This window comes from Orbicella faveolata, unplaced genomic scaffold (assembly GCF_042242905.1).
Source record: "Orbicella faveolata isolate gen_17 unplaced genomic scaffold, um_ofav_v1 contig_35, whole genome shotgun sequence".
In the NCBI taxonomy this organism is placed as follows: Eukaryota; Metazoa; Cnidaria; class Anthozoa; order Scleractinia; family Merulinidae; genus Orbicella; species Orbicella faveolata.
Window position 1 is genome coordinate 15,527,023 of NW_028301564.1, and position 20,226 is coordinate 15,547,248.

At 37.5% G+C, this 20,226-nt stretch overlaps 1 protein-coding gene and 1 non-coding gene across 2 annotated transcripts; both read left to right on the plus strand.

Moving 5' to 3' along the window:
- Positions 1-8: 8 nt before the first annotated feature.
- Positions 9-20,223, plus strand: LOC110066064 (ATP-dependent DNA helicase DDX11-like). The gene is made up of 28 exons (XM_089273999.1): positions 9-307; positions 964-1,073; positions 1,183-1,214; positions 2,092-2,162; positions 2,265-2,360; positions 3,776-3,921; positions 4,756-4,804; positions 5,403-5,598; positions 6,110-6,216; positions 7,417-7,512; positions 8,266-8,418; positions 9,038-9,084; positions 9,465-9,544; positions 9,677-9,754; positions 9,984-10,051; positions 10,156-10,194; positions 10,591-10,636; positions 10,828-10,944; positions 11,457-11,569; positions 12,184-12,256; positions 12,352-12,455; positions 16,887-17,036; positions 17,147-17,215; positions 17,755-17,858; positions 18,358-18,445; positions 18,659-18,719; positions 19,206-19,360; positions 19,867-20,223. The coding sequence occupies exons 1-28, from the start codon at positions 80-82 to the stop codon at positions 19,927-19,929; spliced, it is 2,739 nt and encodes a 912-aa protein (XP_089130125.1). The 5' UTR covers positions 9-79; the 3' UTR covers positions 19,930-20,223.
- LOC149103464 (signal recognition particle RNA) lies at positions 12,810-13,107 on the plus strand. Its single transcript, XR_016202259.1, has one exon.
- Positions 20,224-20,226: the final 3 nt, after the last annotated feature.

Here is a 20,226-nt window from a genome sequence, read left to right on the forward strand (position 1 = left end):
GCGCGAAGTTTGGGAACCAAAACACATAAATAAGTACGGGCTTCGATGATTCCAAGGCCCTGGCAAGAAAGATTTTGCAATGGAAGATTTTCATACAGATAATTCTGCAAGAAATGGGCCTCAAAATTGCGATTTCATTCAAGCTGCAGTTAATCGACCGACTAGTCGCGAATCGGTGGCAAAAGATGAGGAAATTTTCTTTCCATTTCCTTTCCCGCCATACGACATCCAGGAGGATTTCATGAAAACTTTGTATCACGTGCTTGAAAATGGAGGAGTTGGAATTTTTGAAAGTCCAACAGGAACGGTAAGTTGTAAAAGACAGCTGATATTGTTGGAGAGAAATATCCATACCCCTTCCATGTATAATTTTTTGGTTTGAGCTCCCCCCCCCCCCCCCTCCTGCACCTTTTGGTGTCAATCTTGGATTGACAGAGGTTAATGTATGAAAGCACATCCCAAAGCCTTGGCCTGGCACAGCTCGCACACAGAGATTTGCCTTCATGCACCATTGTCATTCTGATGCGTACCTTTTGCAGTTTGCTCTGTGCAAAGTTGTTTGTTAGTCATTCCCACCCTCCCTCTCATCCTCCAGTCCTTTCTCTCCCTGTTTTCCCCTGTCCCCTTTTTCCTTCTCCACTGACTTCAGCCAGTGTGAGTACGTAAAAGGCCTCGCCATGGTGTCGGTTTCCATAGCAACCGTTGAAGCACTGATTCCTCAGTTGGGTCCCTGCCTTTGATTCTGGGCCACTCCACTGGCACCTAGTCTCTTTGCATTTCAGCCATACCCCACCTTCGTTCGTTGCGTAGCACTACTAGAAGTTTCAGTGTTGCTTCATAGTTTCTTTTAAAAATGTTTTCTTTTGAAAGACCCCTCCCTCACGGAATTTCCAATAGCCCTCCTTGAGGTCAGGATGGATTTTTCCTGCAACTGAACTTAAGCAGCGGAATTATTTTTCACAGGGGAAATCTTTGAGTTTAATCAGTGGATCTCTAACCTGGCTCAAGGATTTTGAGGAAAGGCAACAAAAGGAGCTAGAGAATTCTCCAGCAAGTGCAAGAAATGTTACTGAGTAAGACAGTAAGATTTGCTGGAATTAGCACTTTACGTTTTCAGTTGATGAATTTGTAAATTACATGTACATTGTACTTATATTTTGTTTTCAAAATGTTACACTACAGAAACTGTATTACTGCTGAAAGTAAAGATCCCTGTAAGTACTAGAAAATAACTTTAAAACTATTTAGAGTATAATCAGAAAACTTATGACAGAATTCTCCAAAAGAAGACAGGAGTTGATCATATGACCCATTTGCTAGTTGTTGAGCAATGTGAAGAATAGAGAGGAGAAAAAAAGGCAAGGGGTTTGGTTTTGCCAGGTCACTCTCACTAACCCTCATGTCCTTTTCCCTTCATCAGTCCTCACACCTCTCCCCTCCACAGAGGCTCAGGTGGGGAGAATCCGCTGAACGATATGAGTGCAGATGCAGAGAGCCATTCAACTTTGTGCCTGCACTCACCTGGCACAGTGGATTTCTACAAAATTATGAACATTTGGAACCTCTGATAGGCCTCAGATTGCTGCCCAACTGACAAAGTGTTTTAAACAGGCTAACTTCTGTTCAATCATCTGATAACTTAAATGGCTACTGAGTTAATGAACATGCATCATAAGAACCTTCCAAGAGCTCTGCCTGGTGAGGAAAACTTGAAAAAAATTGTCCCAAGGGTGCTTGCTTTTCATCCAATGAAAAATAGTTTTTCATTCCACGTATGTTTGATCCTTGTGTTTATGTATAATATAAATTTATTGTGGTTTGAATGAAAAAATGTTTTGTATGGTTAAATTAAAAAGTTTCTAAAATTTTCCCAAGAAGCAATTAATTTATTAGTCTCACATTGCCTTTCTCTACCCAAGAGCAAAGATAGGCTGGAAATGAAATAATAAGACTGCTTAATTCAGAGTGTAACATGCTAACCATCAAGTAACCATATCATAGCACAGGTCTCTGATTTATTGCGTATGTATGATGAAATGACGGACAGATTTATTTTTAATAATAATATGTATATATTTTTTTTCACTGTAGCATCAACACCAGACTGGGTGGCAGAGTTTGCTGAAAAGCAAGTCCAAAGGGAAGCAGAAGACAGAATTAAGGTATTTTAAGGTTCTACTTTCTATGTATAATTTTTAATTTTTTTTGTTTAAGATTGATGTGATAGTTTTTTGTTTTTTTGCTAATGATGCAACCTTTTGCAGGAGAAAAGAGAGAGGCTTGAGGAACAGAAGTCAAAGCTTCAAAGAATCAAGAATGAAATAAGATCGTCATATGCTGTCAAATCTGGAAAGAGGAAGGTTTGTTTGACCTAGAAACACAGCTTGCACCATGGAACTGCAACACATCCGGTGCCAATTGTCTTGTGGACTATAAATTTGAAATAACATAATTTATATTGGAACATGACTTATGAAATGAAATGGGAGGGATGAAATGGAAATTGAAATGCTCTATTTATTAACAAGTTTCTTCAACTTGTAAGTTATGTCTACTCAGTAGTGCTACACTTGTAGAGAAAGACAGTATAATAATTATATTTCATGGAACAAATTTAAAACTCTCAGTGGATATCTTAGAATTTTAACTACATGTAAGTTTATTCCTATTATATTTCCCTTCCCCACCTTTCTTTTAGCTTTTTAATGATCTTTAAATGTAAAGCGCCACAGATGATAAGTGGATCTGGCGCTATACACTGTCAAATATTTTTATTTGAAAATAAATAAAATAAATATACATTTATATAGCGTCATTTTCCACTAATTGTTCATGGCGCTTTACAATACTTTAAAATTAAAATCGTAAGTTTTATTTATTACTATTCATTATTATTAACAACCTAACAGATCATGAGAAACATTCAATTAAAAACCTTTGTTTGTGGGCTGATGGATATTATTATGTTAATATTCTCAGTTGTAACACCTAACCCAAACACCTGTGAGGGGACATGTCAGTAACAAATGTTTCAAAGAGTTTTCTACCTTGTTATGCCTGCATAAGCATGGTTGATGAAAGAGTTATTGAAAACTTCATAATAAATTTCAAAAGTTCAATTCAAAGTTGGTTCCATCAATCCTTCTGTGGTCACAGGCTAGATGGATAGATGTCTTGACTACAGTGTATTACATAACAATCATTATTATATGGCAAGGTAGTCTTGAAATAAAAGGAAAAAATTGAGTTAAATCATAGCGTTCTGATAGGTTCTTTCTTGGTCAGGATTTTGCCATACAGAACAATTCCAAGGAGTAGACATAAGTGCCGAATGTATTTTTATTTACCTGTAAAAAAATTGATTATCAAAAACATGTTATAGGGGAAGCCCTTTGAATTCAAGTGATTGAAAGTGCATTTCAACAGAAACATATATAAACAAGCATAGCTGGAGTGCCATATATAAAACTGCTTACTAACCTAGCTTGCTTGAGCTGCACTGGGAAACATTTGGCCTCGATCATTTTTGTGTGGACCTTGCTGTGCTCTGTCTGTACTGCAATGACCTTGCACTCAGGCAGTACAGTGTGTAAGAGGTTAGTACAGTGTATTTACAGTAGCAGAGGCTAACAATCAGTAACAATGCTGTCTCCTTCCCTCCACTAGGCCACCCCCACCCCTACCACCACCCCATTCCCCCTGTTATACTGAGCTTCCATCTTGTTTAGCAAGTCTGGAGATATCATTGATCATTCTCTTATTAATTTGTATCCAGCATAGTGATGACAATTCAAGCAAAGATGAAGAAATGGAGCAGAAAATTTCTAAGGAAATCAATGAAGTCTTGGGCAAGACAAGTCTGAATGATCCTGATGCTGATATTGTGTTAACAGAGTACCTCAGTGACAGAGAAGAGGCTGAGTAAGACTTTAAAATTTACCTCCTAAGACTAGGGCTGTGTGGTTAATTTATTTTCAAGGTCTATAATTTTTTTCTGGGGAAAGTTCCTTTATAGAGGCACCAGGCCTACACATGTAGATGCATTTCTGATCATTATTAAAAGAACAAAGCCTCTGGCTAGCCTCTAAAGAAGCTGTTGTGATGAGGCAGCAGAGAAGTGAAACAATAAGATTTGTTAACCTTATTATCAATTACTGTTAAAGGTAAATAAACCACAGTTATGTAGAAAATTTTAAAGAGTTGAATGATGTTTTGAGCGTAATCATAAATCAGCTGCATGTAAAACATGTATGAACTAAGCTGAAATAGTTGTGAGGTGTGTTTGTTTAGAACAAGAACCCCCTCCACCTCCAAAAAAAAAGTTTTTATTTGATTTCATTTCCTGAGGCCTGCCTTCTTGGGAAGGTGGTATGGGGTTTGAATTTATAAAGAGTAGGGATGTCTTACAAAATAAATGTGAAATTCTAGACAGGGGATTGGGCTCTCTCCTCTGCAGAGGCTCAAAGGTTTTTTTTCAGGTGGGGAGAATGTGATGAACGATATGAGTGTAGGTGCAGGGTTAAGCAAAGGGTGACAATGGAAGGCATGGGATCAGGCAATTCGACTTTGCACCTGCACTCACCTCTCACATCAGCTTTCTATAGCGAACATTTTGAACCTCTGCGGAGGAAAGATGGTTTTGGGGGCTTCATAATTACAAGGGAGTGGGTTTTTAAAGATTATTAACAAGTTTATTTTGTAAATAAGTGATTACTAACAACCCTGTGATGTGGGTAACCATGAACTTGTCTCTAGGTCAGATGAAGAAGAGGAAGATAAAGTTGAAGAACCTCATTGCCTAAAGGTACTATTAATTAAAATCAGATCCATGGGAGACTTTTACAAGTACGTGTCACAGTTATTGCTGGTATTGGTCAGTTAAACAAAATCCCCTTGTCCCAGTGTGACGTTTATATTAGCTCAGATGGCGGGGGAAGTTTGGCTTACATTTTGTTCGAAGATAGTGATTATAGGTTTACAGGGCCACAGTCAGATGAAAATTCTTATTGAGGCAATTAAAGAAACACTTCAATCAGTCTATCCTATCTATTTCTGTCATCTTAATTTTAATACAAAAATTAGCCTCTAGCAGAAACCTAAAATAAGGATTCAAAATAAATTCAAATTATTATGAACCTCAGGTCATGCACCTGTTACAAGCTACAGTCCTGGTTTAGCTTGTTACCTGTCTTGAATGGCTGATAATTTTCATTTTTTTTTTTTTTGTTCTTATGAAGTGAAAAAATATTTTACTATACTTTGTAAACCAAGATGGCACATCATAACATTATTTAAAACCCTGGCATCCAACACCTCAGTCTATACAGACATATTTGTTATGACATAATTTCTATTCTAACTGCACTACATCCAGATTTGCCCTTGGTTGTTGTTTTCTCCAGATATTCTATTGCAGTCGGACACACTCACAGCTGGCCCAGTTTGTGAGAGAAGTTCAGAAGAGTTCGTTCAGTGACAGCACAAGGGTCGTGTCACTTGGATCACGACAGAATCTCTGCATCAATGAAGATGTTAAGAGCCTGAAAAATATTAACAGAATCAATGATAGATGTTTGGAACTTCAGAAGAATGACAAAGGTGGGTGCTAGCCAGATCTTGCATCATTCAGACAAGCTAGATGGAGATCTCATTTCCTTCAAAAAAGATCCCAGGTGGTTATTTCAATTAATTTGTTTTTTCTTCCCACAGAGGACAGCTATCTCTCAGGGATGGTGATGGCTATCATTTTTAAATTTTTTTTTTTTAAAGATCAATATATAAAAAAATGGTACTTTTCTGTGTAATAATTTAGGAAGTGTTGGTGATGGATAATTCTCTTCGTCAGCTATTAAAATAATGGAAAATTGGTGACGATTTAATTAGAACATTTCCTCCTTAACAAAATTCGACATTTTTTTTACTTACATGTACAGCTGGAACTTTATACAATATATTATAAATCAATGGGACTAACAATGTATTATAGTTAATAACAGTCAAACAAACAGTACAATAACTACTTTTAATACTCTCTTTTGCAGACTAACACATGACTTGTGTACATATTTGTAATTAACTAACTAAAGGCTGCATGTACATTGTTCTACAGACAATAAAAAAGCTAAAGGAGAGAATACTTCAAAGAAGAAAAAACTTACCAAAGGTTGTCCATTTTATGCATATCAGCAGATGCAGAAGTTTAGGGACCATGTCTTGGTAAGAAGCATCAATTGACAAATTTGTACTTGAATTTGAACATATAAAAAATATGATTAGCAACCATGACATCGTTTCAGGGGTTGACTTTCAGGAAAAAACCTTGGGGCAGCTGGCCCCTAAGTTTTCAGATTTAGTTGCCAGCAAAAGTATTTCAGTGAAAAGTGTGAAAAGTGAAAAAGTTAGTTGCCAGTGAAAAAAACTCAATCGCATTTGCGACCCCAGCAGTCGCAACGGCAAACTCTACATTAATTTTACTTTTTCATTTCTTTAACGTGCTTAAAAGTACTAAAAGTTGTCAAAGAGAAATTTACAGGAATTAGATACTGCCTGAGTTATAGGCCAAAGGATTGCTTTTTACATCATAGCAAATAAAATTTTACATGTAAGATAACTCAGTCTTAAGTAAGTTACTATATACTGTATGGTACACTTGGCTAGTACATTTTGTAACAAAAAAATATATGACTGTACAAGAAAATGTGTGGATGGCATAATAGGCCAATTTGAAATTCTAACTTTGTTCTGAGGCTTAGGGGACTAAGACAAAATAAATAGCATTGAGGTCAAGAGAAGAATACAAATAATTAATCTCTTCATTTTTTTTTACTGGATATCCTTGAATTAGCGCCCCCCCCCCCTCAAATAAGCACCCCTTTGGAGAAGCGCCCCTCCTATTGGCCAAAATTTAGAATAAGCGCCCTCCCTTCCCCCCCCCTCCCCATTTTGTGGACGAGTAATTAGACAACAAAGTGATGTATAGTTTTCGTCGTGTAGTATTAGATTTGAACATTGTTTCAGTTTGTGAACATGTCAAGTGAACACATTAAACACGTTAAGTACTCATGGTGCTGCGATTTAAACTTTAGGATCAGCTTTTTATGTTAATAAACAGCTTATGTTGTTGTTTATGTGCAGATGATGCATTGAAAAAAATGATCATGTCAGGCCACCATTTGGGAAAAATTAAATAAGTGCCTCCCTCGGTTAAGTGCCCCCCTTGAATAAGTGGCCCCCTTTTTCTCCTAAATTTGAAATAAGTGCCCGGGCACTAATTCGAGGATTTACGGTAATCCTCTATGCCTAAGAGCCAAGTTAGAAATTTGATTTTTAATTTTCAACTGCATTTGATTTTGGTCCTGCTGAGAGATTTTTTAAGGCTAACTATGGTTTAAATGTCAGATTGTGTGTTTTTGACAGGTTGATATAAAAGATATTGAGCAGCTTGTTTCAGTTGGAGAGAAACTCAATGCTTGTCCTTACTATGGAACAAGATTAGCCATACCTCCAGCACAGGTTAGACATTTCAGTTTGAAATTCATTTTGCCGCTCCAAAAATTTTTTGGCAGACACAAAACCAGCTTTTGGTACATGTTGTTTTCCTGAGTTACAAGCATGAGCTTTGATTTGGCAACTGATTTGTGAAGTCCAAAGGGAATTTCTTCCATAAATGATTGGTCTAACTCTTACTTCCAGTTAACAGATTGAGACATAGTAAGTACTAGTGAGTAGTTACTTTTTAATTTGGAGAAATTAGGTTAAAAAAAATGATGGTAAAATGAACAGGCTTCAAACATGAACATGCCAATATGATTTCTTTCAGCTATACTGTATTTATTATAAATATGCATGTAATAAATTAGCAGGTGTATCAGTAGGTCATACTAGATAAGTGTGATCATCTGGGAGAGGGAAGATCTGAAAAGCACTGTTGTTGGTGAATGATATTTTGCAGTCATTGAGAGTCAAGTGATAAAAGTTTGTAAGTCAATAGTGTTATAAGACTTAGTCTGGTTTGTTGAAACTGATGCAACTGTCATTTGTCAGTTCTAGTAATTTTTGGGTCTCTAAGTCTTGTTAATTGTGAATAAGTCATTTGTAAGGGACCAGTAGTTAAGGGGCGTTTGTTCTAAGTTGATATGCCAGCTTTCCAGAGTTAGCTGTTGAAAATAATTTGTACTGGTGGAAAACAAGTAATTGTTTTGAATAAAGTACCATTCCCTTCATGATGAGGAAATCTAAATTTTTTTCAATGTTGTCTTCAACCAGCTTGTCGTTTTGCCTTATAACATCCTTCTCCACAAGTCCACAAGAGAAGCCTGTGGAATACGGCTTGACGGAAATGTAGTCATCATAGATGAAGCACACAATTTGATTGACACAATCAGTAGTGTACATAGTATTGAAATCACTGGTTCTCAGGTAATTATATTTAAGCTGGAAAATTAGCTTGGGTTCTTTGTTAATATTTTAATAATAATTGATTTTTTTTTTATACTTGTAAATGCATTGCACCATTGCATCATGTCTGGGAAAGATTGAATCCTGGACAAACTTGTACAAAGTACTTAGAACCACTGGCCACTCTGACGGCACAGCCAACTACATACTTCTTGTCATTATTCTTTTAGGTTAAGCTATCTAGGAGAACCTTGCTATCTCAAAGTCAGTTATCTTAAACCTCTGGCCATCTCTGACTCAGATCATTAAGTTTTCAAATCATTTCTTCAATCACTCATTATAGGCTATCTAGAACCCCTGACATCTGGAACAATTTTATGTTTCCCTTATGAGTTCAAAATGGCAGGGTTCAAATGTATTTCCTTAACCTTGTAAATTATATAACTCCATTATAATGTATATGAACTTACTTAGTAATATTTACTAACTTCTAAAGGGCTGAATGACAGGCTGCATTGGAAACACACTCAGACTAAATATTACAGCTCTCTGAAAGTTGATTAGCACAACATAAGTTGATTGGGTGATAAAATAATTTGATTGGGTGACATAATCTGGACGGAATTGTTTCATGTTTCAGATTTCATGTGCACATTCACAACTGACACAGTATCAAGATCGTTACAGGTAATATTTCATTCTGCCCGGTTATATCCATTTTAAAAAAGTGAACTGTACCAACAAAAACACAAAGTGGTTTTGAACAGCAGTTCCCAAAAAGCAAAGGCTACAGGAATAATGGCACAAGGAGAAGATACGCTCTGCCACCCTGAAACTATTAATTCAGATTTACCGGTACATTGTGCAATGTTTACATATACATTCATTTTATATTGATAGTTATTCAGGGTTTTTTTTAATGTTTTCAACACTGAAGAGGGCAACTGGTTTTCACAGGTGGGCTAAACTTTTTTTTAACAGAACTTCTTTATAAGATGGTCAAACCAGACAAGCAAAATCATCCTTGCAGCTGGTTAAAATTTCCTTTTTCTTTCATTTTCAATCAGGACAAGATTAAAGGCAAAAAATTTACTATACATCCAGCAGCTACTCTATGTCTTGACATGTTTCTTAAACGGTCTGGGTGGTAAGTTTGTTTATCTATAGTTAATTGAATGACTTGTTTTTTAAATTAAATTATTTGATTTTTCTTTAAATTGTCTATTTGATAGTAACTACCGTAATAGTAAGAATATATTTTGTTTTAACATATCTGTAGGAAAGGAGCAAAATCTATCAAAAGCAATATCATCAATTACAACTGATGAATGTGGTGCGAAAGAAGCAAGAACGCAAGGTTGTTTTCATTATTCGTTATGTTACCTGTGTAATGGCTTTATATCTTTAGTTAACTCTTGTGTGACTAGGTATCAAAAGAGGCCTCGGGAAGCAATGTATACAATGTAAAATTTCATATGTTGTAATAATTATAAAATATAATATACTCACAAATTTAAACATTTCAGTACACAGTTTCTACCAATCAATGAATTATTATTATGTAATTATTTTCCTCTTCTATCCAGATGTAAAGCTTAGAACAATCAATGACTTCTTGTTTTCTGTCCAGATGGACAATGTCAACTTTTTCAAGGTAAAATAGAGATCAAGGCCATAATACAATAATTTGTATTTTTATTTAGTATATTACTGTTTTTAAACTCTCTCTGACTTGCTTATGATGGAATTAATTCTTAGATTAAAAAATACTGTGAGAAGAGCATGATCTCTAAAAAGGTGAGATACGAATCTTAATTGAGATCTTTCTAGGAAATTTTGTATTAATCAGTTAAATATATAAAGGACACTGAATACTTGATTTTAGTTTCTAGGCAATTTTGACTAGCCTCATATGTGTAGCAAGACAGTGTTCCCATACAGTATTTAAGGGTGCATGACAATTGGAGCAAGAACAATGAACTGGCCCCGATGTTTTGTCACCAAAAGGTGAAAATCCTACATCATACAGAAATGCGTCCTATGCTGGCTATATCTGAAGGGCATACATGTAAGGTTTAAGTATGTATTCAGAAGTAGAGATTTAAACAGGTCCACACTAGTACTGTTTCAACAGTCATTCCTTTCTGGAAAACGCATTCAAATATGTAGATTTTTGTTGTCGTTTCTATATAGCTGAATGGATTTATTGACAAGTATCATTCTATACAAGTGGGTGCAGGTTAGTCTTCCTCTGGTTTTGCATCAAATATTGTTGAATATGGTTTTATATTTTACTGTTATCAAGTTTGCTCTCATCCCAAAATTGTTCACTTGAACATTTCCTTGTTAGAGGACCTTGAGAGTTTAATTTGATACTAGAGAAATAGTAAAAGTGTTACTAAGAGCATAATTTCTTTGTGATTGTGTTAGGATCAGAAGAGGACACATTGTATCAGAGCAGTACTTCTCCTCTTCAGATTATTGAGAGCTTTTTGGAAGCTCTCACAAATGCAGACAAAGATGGAAGGGTTGTTGTTAATAAGCAAGGTGAATGACTTTGTTTAAACCGGTACAGTAGCTGTTGTCCAATGCATGGCCTATCAGGCCAGTGCTTATATGTATCTCTGCTTTCAGTAGGATGTAGCAACCTGGAGTATTTGTACTCCCTCTTAGTCCATCACAGGGTATACTTCCCTGGCATTTAATTTGCCGGTATTCATTTATCTGTCTGGGTGAAGAGTGGCACTAATAATAATTATAATAATTTATTTCTAGCGCATTACATAAAAAAGCTCAATGCTCTTAGAAAAGCAGTGGAAGTATTCTGTTTTACCCAAGATAAAAACACAAGACTTCACTGAGCCTGGGCTTAAACTTGGATTGCTTGTCCAATGCAATTTTGGTAAAAGTTTGGTCTTTTGTTATTCACCTCTGAATTGGGCATAAAATTATTTAAATAGCAGGGTCCATCATACCAACTGAAGTTTTTTCCCACACCAACATACCATATCTTGTTGTCATTGACAGCTGCACATCCTCTGTTTTTTAACTTGTAACAGATCGACTCAGTAGTTCCAGCCTGAAGTTTCTACTTTTGAACCCTGCTGTCCATTTTACAAGCATAGTCAGAGAAGCCAGAGCAGTTATTGTGGCTGGAGGAACAATGCAACCTGTAAATTATGAGATTGTATAATTTGCTGATGAAATGTTCAGTCCATCTCTGTTGGTTATAACTATATTATAAGACAAAATCAGAGGGTCATTAACTAAAATCAACCAGTCAGATTGCTCTATTGCCCGTTCATTATTCTTCAAGAATTGGACTGGGCCCTGTCCTGAATGATCCCACAACTGACAAGATAACTCTTTTGTATAGACCTTGCTGTGCATCAAGACCGAGGGCTGATATACTCCCAACACAACCCTTGCGCTTGGTTAATAAGATATCCTCATTCACTTTTGTTTGACGGTCAGCAAGAAAGGGAGCAAGAAATTTTTCCTTATCATTACCTTACCTTCATGATCTGACATTGCCCTAAATGATGTCACCAGTGTAATATGAGTGGTAAATCTATGGGTTGGCATGTGTATGGTTTCTTGGATTGTCCATAGGTCCTCTTTTAAATTGTCCTTGAGTGATATGGTCCTCTGCTGGACACCCATTGAACACCGACAATAAAACAAAATGATCAATTTAAAACTCAGTGTAACTTTATAGCAAACCGTTTTGAGTTTATCAGGTTTTAGTACTTGTAGCTAAAATTCTCTCTCTACATTACCTTTCAGATGTCAGATTTCAAAGACCAGCTGTTTACTTGTGCAGGACTCCCAAGTGAAAACATAATAGAGTTTTCTTGTGGTATATTTAATTCTTTGCCTAGAATGTAAAGTTTCCTCTTCCAAGGATTAAAAGCGTTGCAACTAACCTCTAGCTCGTTTACATTGTCTTCCTAGGTCATGTTATTCCAGCGGAACATTTGCTCTCCGTGGCGTTAGATAGAGGCCCTTCGGGAAAAGAACTGGATTTCACTTACCAGTCCAGAGATTCTGCCCAGCTGGTAAGTGATTCCTTGCCCTATGAGACCTAATACCGCCACAAGACAAAGCACAGCAATGGCCGACAAGTCGTTCAATTCTCGTCGATACTCGGGTTATTTTGATCGTCTTTATAATCGAAAGAAGCCGCGAAATAACTTAGTACGGTATTTTCTAAGAAAAGGGGACTCCAACTTATTCCTCGTTTGATGTTATTCTGTGGAATTTAGTACGAATTTTACCTAACCATGTCAACACTAAGTCCGCCATTTTTTTTAATCATGTGGACCGGAAGTTGATTGGCAGATTTCACTTCCGTTTCTTTCAAAGCGAGGCAGGGAACAAATCAGTAACTAAATTTTCCCCTTCGTATATCAGCCGGGCGTAGTGGCGCACGCCTGTAATCTAGCTACTTGGAGGCTGGGGTCGTTGAATGGCTTGAGGGCGGGATTCCTGGGAGCGGCTGTTCTATGTAGATCGGGTGTCCGCGCTAAGTTTGGGGTCAATATGGTGAACACAGAGGAGTCTGAGTTCTCCAGGTTGGTTAAAGAGGAGCGAACCGGCCCAGGGTGGAAACACAGCAGGCAAAAGCTCCCGCGTCAAACAGTAGTGGGATAGCACCTGTGAATAGACGGTCGTTCACAGCCCGGTCGAGATAGTCGAACTCGACTCTGTTTTTTTTTTTTTTCTTTTTTTCTTTTAATCTTTTTGTTATTTTGGCTAGTTCGCTTTTATTATTATTATTTTTTTTTATGAAAAGTAAAGAAAAAAAGATTTCTCTCTATTTTTGCTCGTTTCCTAATTTTTTTTTTTACCTACAGGTATTTTCTTCCTGTTTGGTTCCTGTTTGATATTAATTCCACTGTGTTCACTGCATTTTTCACTACATTTTTCACTACGCTTTATAGTAGACACTATAATAATTTTTGGATCCACTCATTTTAAAATTCCTTTTTCCCTCCCTTGGTCCAATTTTAAAGTGCACCTAACCCCCAAAATTTTTTTTCAATAAAACGAATCTAGACTTTATTTGAAGCATGTGGGCGAAGAAATTTTTTAATTTGGTTGAATCCTCGATTTTCTATGCCCTTTCAAAGTTGCGCTTGAAGTGTTTCACGACCGCGTTTTAGGGAGTCTGGGGCGGCGGTACCTGATGACGTCTACCCAGGAACCAAACACAATGGCGCCTCAGTCAACTCTCTGTATTCGCTCGAGAAAATGGAACACAAAACCAATCGCTCCGATGTATTTTGGGACGAAAACGTCCAAGTTTTCTCTCAGAATCATTTCTTTTTCGTCACTGGAGTCAGAGTTAAGTTTCGATTCGAAAGACTCCGAAATAAACTTCGATCGAGCACATTCGACAACTGTGAACTCACTGCTTAGAGCTTTGAGAGCAATTTACAATATTTCAAGCGACGAAAGGGAAGACTTCTTTGCGGACGAGCTGCTTGTATATTAGGAATGGAAAGCTAGATACGAAGTGGAGGAGCAAGCAAACGAAAAGCAGGAAAGAAAACTCAAGGACTGCTTTGGATGGTAATTTCGTCAACTAAACATAAGATTCCCACGCGTGTTTATAGCCCGTTTACATTTGTCCTTAGCGAGAATGTATTTTGTCAAGGTGTGATTGTTCTGTTAAATCCAGTTTGTGTTTTACTTTCAGTTGAATGCTTCATGTTTATAAGAGCGACGTACGTGTTGCAGTTTTCGAGACTTGATGACCTCCAAAACATTGGCTTCGATCGATTGAAAATCGTATTGTTTGGACCTATATTTTTGAAGCTGCGGGAAGCAAGGCGGAAGGAAACATTTCATACAATTACCGATTTCACATTGTCACACGTTTTAAGTCGTAACTCCAAATAACCAATGTAAATTGTTCTCAAAGTTTGCAGTGAAATTCGTCGGATAAGCGAAAAGGATGTGTTCCCTAAGCGGTCCGCAGATGTTACGCGGTCATATTTTCGACGCTGTTGCACAGAATCTTTGTCGCTCTGCTGATTTCCAAACCTTCGAAAAACTCTATGAGTGTAACAATTTTGTTATCATGTAATTCTAAAGGATTAATCTTCGACTTTCATCTAAATCGAAAGAGAAATAAGTGTTGGTTAGCGGCGTGCAGTTGCGATCTACTTACATATCAGTATAACGCTTCTTGATGGTGATCGGATCACACAACTTTGCCGGTTATGTTATAAATACTGCGGGATTGGAAGATATAGGTTGTCGGTAGTATTTCTACAAATTGCTGGTTAGCTTTAAGCAGAAAATTTATGAAAATAGCGTTCGAAAGTCTGCGGAACAAATTCCAGTGAGAGTTCTTCAATGATTCTCACAGATTCAGTTCGCTTGTTTCGGTTCGACAAAATCAACCACCGTTTACGTCTTTATTCCACCATTAGCCGATCATCGTCAGTAAATAGTACAGTATATCTTTCTTTAAATCTGGAATATTGCTGCAACAGCCGATAGCACCTCTGGAAGGCGTTTCTGCGCACTTTTCGAATGTGTATTGCACCATCCTGAAGGAAATGAGAGGACGTGAGATATCCAACCTTCCTGGGTAGACGTCACAAGAGCCGCTGGACCCATTCTCCTCAAACTCGGTCGTGAAACAAAATGGCGGTGTTTTAGAGCTATTTTCGAGATTTCGTCGGGGCACAGAAAATCGAGGATTTAACGGAATCCAAAAATTTTTTCGCAGAAATATTTCAAATAACAAGTAGATTCGTTTTAGCGAAAAAAACAGTTTGGGGTTAGGTGCACTTTAAGCTTATGGATTATAACACAAAGTCTCCAACTTGCCGAAATGCGCATAAAAATAATAAAAAAAACAACTCAGCTATATGTTTGTTTTGGAGGGCACGTTGGTTAAATATTTTGGTTACGATGGCGATCACAAAGGTTAACGCCTAATTCGCTACATCAGCTAACCGAGTTTGGCTCGGTAGAGGACGAAAGAAGAGGAATTGTCTCTATGCGCGTGAAGTCTTGGGTCTGTATATGTTTGGTTCGCACAAAGTTTTAGTTTATCGATGATATCGAACGCGAATTAAACATGTACATGTAGCGAACTCGACAGGTAGCGAAACTGGCTGTTGCCATCACAAATAATTTTTCAAAACAACAACAACAACAAAAAAAATCAAATCAACGTTTGGACATCCCCACTGTTTGTTGACTTATTCTGATGACTTGTTTTTCAGGGTCCGAAATTGCGCTTTCCTGGTTGCCAATGCGACTAAAACTTTTGCATTGGCGACCAGAATTTCACAACTGATCGCCAGCGGGCGATTAACTATTTCAAGCCACGATAATTGCACAAACTTTGATTTTCAGCCAAATCGATTCAAATAAATTCAAAGCCGCCTGCCAATTGGTCACTTTTTACCTTTCCGCCGCTTTTGAAGTATAAAACCGATTTTCCTGTTATTATAAATCTACCACAACGTTTCACAGCTGCGATCAGTGCGAAGCTTCGCCGCCATGTTTTTTCAGCGGTTTCCCGTATTGCGGGCGCAAGAGGCCATGTGCGTTCTTTTGCCTTGAATATTTATTCAGGCGATTTGTTGTCCAAAGATGTTCTGAAATCTTTCCGTAATTTATTACAAAGTGGAGACGGAACATCCGCGAAGATATTACTGGAAGATTTCGATATTCAACATGGCGATCCGTCGATCGTCTCGACAGAACGCGAAAGGAAAGATCGTTTTGAACATAGAGCAAAGAACCAAACGGCAGTTTTTCAGTCGGGTACATTGCTTCTCCAAAAGGTAGAGACAAAAGAAAGTATAAAGTTGACTTGAAACATTTGGCAGTCGCACGAAACTGCGTATATGGCCGGCATTCGATTCGTTCGTCGTAGTTTTTCAGTGGTAGTGTATAAATAATCAGCGTGTTTGTATATGTGGGTTATTGACCAAGTGTGAGGTCAAGATGGCTGGATATTGGCCAAGTTCTTTTTTTGCGAGTTTATGGACCGAGACGGAGTCGAGGTCCATAAACTCGCAAAAAAAGAACGAGGCCAATATCCAGCCATCTTGACCGAACAAGCTTGGTCAATAAAGGATTTATTATATGGCTTTCGGGGAAATTTTTCTTGCGGGACACGGCGGGTAGTCCCGAGCGGGCAAGATAGCTCGATCTTGCCCGCTCGCGGAGCAAGCCATATAATAATTAATCTTATCGTTAGCGGAAAAATCGCCATCATTGCGCGTTCTCTTCGTTCTGATTCTTAAAAGAAAAATTGGCGACCAGAATTTTCCATCTGGCGACCAAAAATTTTGGTTTGTGCTGCGCTGCGAAGGAAAAATTTTATTGACACTTTTTGGCGACCACATTTTTCCATATGGCGGCTGAAAAAATATTTTCAGTCGCCAGTGGCGCCTGCCTAGGGCGAAATTTAAATAACAATCAGACCTTACTGTGTTTTTGTCGATGTTGTATTTCAGAAAGAGGAGTTAGGTCGGCTACTTATCAACATTTTTGCCGTAGTTCCTGGTGGTGTGGTGTGCTTTTTCTCGTCGTACGATTATGAGCAGCAAGTCTACAGACACTGGCAAACAACCGGCCTTCTTGATAAAATGAACGCGCGAAAAAAGGTATCCTTTTTTGTTGATTTATTTTTGTTAACCTGAAAGGCTTCTTTGCTTGTGTAGCGTTTTAACCATTTTATTTTATCGTTTTTTTTTTTTTTTTTTTTGGCGTTAAGGTCTTTAGAGAACCAAGAAAAGCTAACCAACTTGATCAAGTACTTTCGTCATATTCTGCCTGCATTAAGGTTGGTACGGAAAGCTTAATTTTTAAGCGAGATAAAACAGTTACACATGTATCATATATGCATGTACAATTACCCTTGTCGAAGAATCCCATGTTTGGGAACAGGGAGTTTTGTTGACAACTGACATTATTTATCTTGATTTGAATATGCACAATTTGGATGCACTCACTATACTTCACTCGGAAACTTCTGTAAAATTTTGATGCAAGTCCTGCACTTAAATCTGTTTTAAAACTCCTTTCTGAAGGGTTTATGTTATTTACTGGATTGTTCTTTAGCTTTCCTTTGCGTTTAGAAAATGTTTTGGTTTAATTTGAAAGGGTTGCCGCGTATGAGCAAATTATAATGAATACCGCATGGTCAAACTCTCACTATTTATTTGAACCAAGTACTTAATTCAGTCTCCCGTTTTGCGCCGGCGTCAAGTTCTCTTGTGATTCTATCCGCGCGTTCAACGATCGAATAAAAATACGAGAAAATGGAGGGCTGTGAGCAGTCTACTTAATTCATTGTTGTTCTTTTATATAATTATTCATTAGAAGTCAGCTGTGACTACGAACACGTCTCCGAATGGTGCGGTGTTATTTTGTGTGGTAGGAGGAAAAATGAGTGAGGGGATCAACTTTTCCGACGACCTCGGAAGGTATACTTGATAAAATAGCACAGTACTTTGATCTGACGGCACGTATGCACGAACGCTTAGAAACTAGGCCGGTATGCAGTGCATTTTATTTGCCATGTACATTACTTGCAAAAATTTTGGACGTTTGATTTTCGGACACTTTTTATCTCATTTCGGTAAAATTTCGGACAATAATTTCGGACACTTATGTTGAAACTTACCTAAAGTAAATTTGAGCCAGCAAAACGAAACAACATCTGTTAAAATGTTAGTTTTACTGCTTCCTCAAGGTTTTGCAGATACACCGACGAGAAAATATCACAAATTCTACACTGTTCGTTACCGTAAATATTTCGTACGCTTGAAATGTCGGACACTTAAAAATTCGGACTTTTTTATTTTCGGACACTTTTTGTGTCAGAAATTAAAATCGTCCAATTTTTTTTTGCAAGCATTGTACTTGTACGTAGGATAATTACGGTCAGTTAGGCGTGATTCATGGCATCTCTTTTCACATCAGGTGTGTGGTGATGGTTGGACTTCCTTATCCTAATATTTACTCCCCGGAACTGAAGGAGAAAATGACTTATCTCGATGCCACTTTAGGGGTAAGCTTCTCTCTGTGTGTTGATTACTTTTGTCAGAATCGTCGCGAAATAGCGTTGTCTAGACGGCGGAATCTACCGTGAGAGCTCGAGCACAGTTGCGCATACTTCGTTTTCGTTTGGAGAGGTCTTCCAGATCACAAACTTCAGGGTATTTATTTCTCTGAATGCACTATACTGTTTAAATAAATGTTTTAATGTTTATTTTCCTCTTAGCCCAAAGCTGGCCAAACGCATTACGAAAATCTTTGCATGAAAGCTGTAAATCAATCAATAGGTGAGGAAAAAATTATTTAAGTCATAAATAAAAGAGAGTGTAGCTATAACATGGAATCTCGTGAACAACCGAAGAGGCGAAACTTGAAAATGCATGTTCATCCTGGCCAAACCAAAGTAATCTCATGCAGCCAATCACAAAAAGAGTAACGAAACGAACCAATCAGAAAACGAGACGGAAACCCATGCCGAGCGTGGAAAAACGTGCAACCGATGCCAAGCGCGGGAAAACATGCAACCGATGCCAAGCGCGGGAAAATGCGCGTTACTGAAGTGGAAGCCATCGTCGGTTGACCTCAGTTGTTCCTGAATGGTTTAGTTAATAAACAGCGTGTTTGCTGTCATCGGTGAAAGTACGTTGCGCGAATTTTTGGAATAGTTTAATACTCTCGAAAGCAAAGCCAAGGCTAAAATATAAATAAGATTAAAAAAAAATGTTGGATAACGTGTGTATAGCTCAGAATCTACATTCTTTTTTAATATCCAGGTCGTGCTATCCGTCACAGAGGAGACTATGCCACCATCTTGTTACTTGATCAGCGCTACGGGTCTGCTAGGATACAGAGAAGCTTACCTGGTTGGATTTCAAACCGACTTCAACATCATTCGCGCTTCGGATCTGCATTTGCCGCCATTCGCAAGGTAGGCTGGTGGGGAGGAATGAGGTATGACTAGTCCCCAGTCCTTTTAACGGAGCTATGTCACGATTTGTGCATCTTGGAAAGATTAGCCTAAATTTTTCGAGTTCGTCGTTTGTAATCCGTATCAATCTTCGCCATCCATAACCATCCTTGTTCTATTATGGGTTATTACTATCTCTTTGATGTTTTTCTATCTTAGTAAACTATTATTTTCAGTTTTCCTTCAATTTAAAGATAATTCCGTACGCGGCCAAAACAAGTCAAAATACCATGACTGAGCTCCTTTAAAAGAGAGAATTCTAAGACAACGGGAATGGTTAGGAGAATGGGTGGTAAGAAGATTCATTTAGCTCATATGAACTGGTTTTATGTTAGATGCAAAAATTGAATCATAAAAAAGCTTAAGATGAAGTATAAGTACTAGTGACAGCACTACATAAAGACCCTATTAACTACCAGATAATTTTATGACATCAAATAATTTTTTACGTTTCTCCTTGTTTTCAGTTTTTCGTGGACAAGCGACAGACGGATGGAATTACAGACCAAGAAGCACAACCAAATACTTAAATCTATAATTTCAATATTTATATGTCAAGTCAAAGATTTCTCTGCAGAGATTATTGACGGAAAGAAGCAAATATTTAATTGATATATTTCTCATTCACAAAAGGATAAGATTTAATGTTTCATATCTATTTTTGAAGAGTAAAGATGTATTTTTCTGTAGCTGCAGGTTTAAGAATGTCTTGTGTGGCTACAAACACGTGATGACTCGTAGCATAATTGCACTCTCTTAGTTGTTTCACGTATGGATTGAGTTTAATGATGAAAATTCCAAATAAAAAGCTGCATTAGAGCATAGTC

Coding starts and splice junctions, on each gene's coding strand:
- LOC110066064 (XM_089273999.1), top strand. CDS start 80: ATGGAAGATTTTCATACAGATAATTCTGCAAGAAATGGGCCTCAAAAT. Junction 308..963: donor TTGAAAGTCCAACAGGAACG/GTAAGTTGTAAA, acceptor TATTTTTCACAG/GGGAAATCTTTGAGTTTAAT. Junction 10,637..10,827: donor TTCTATACAAGTGGGTGCAG/GTTAGTCTTCCT, acceptor TGATTGTGTTAG/GATCAGAAGAGGACACATTG.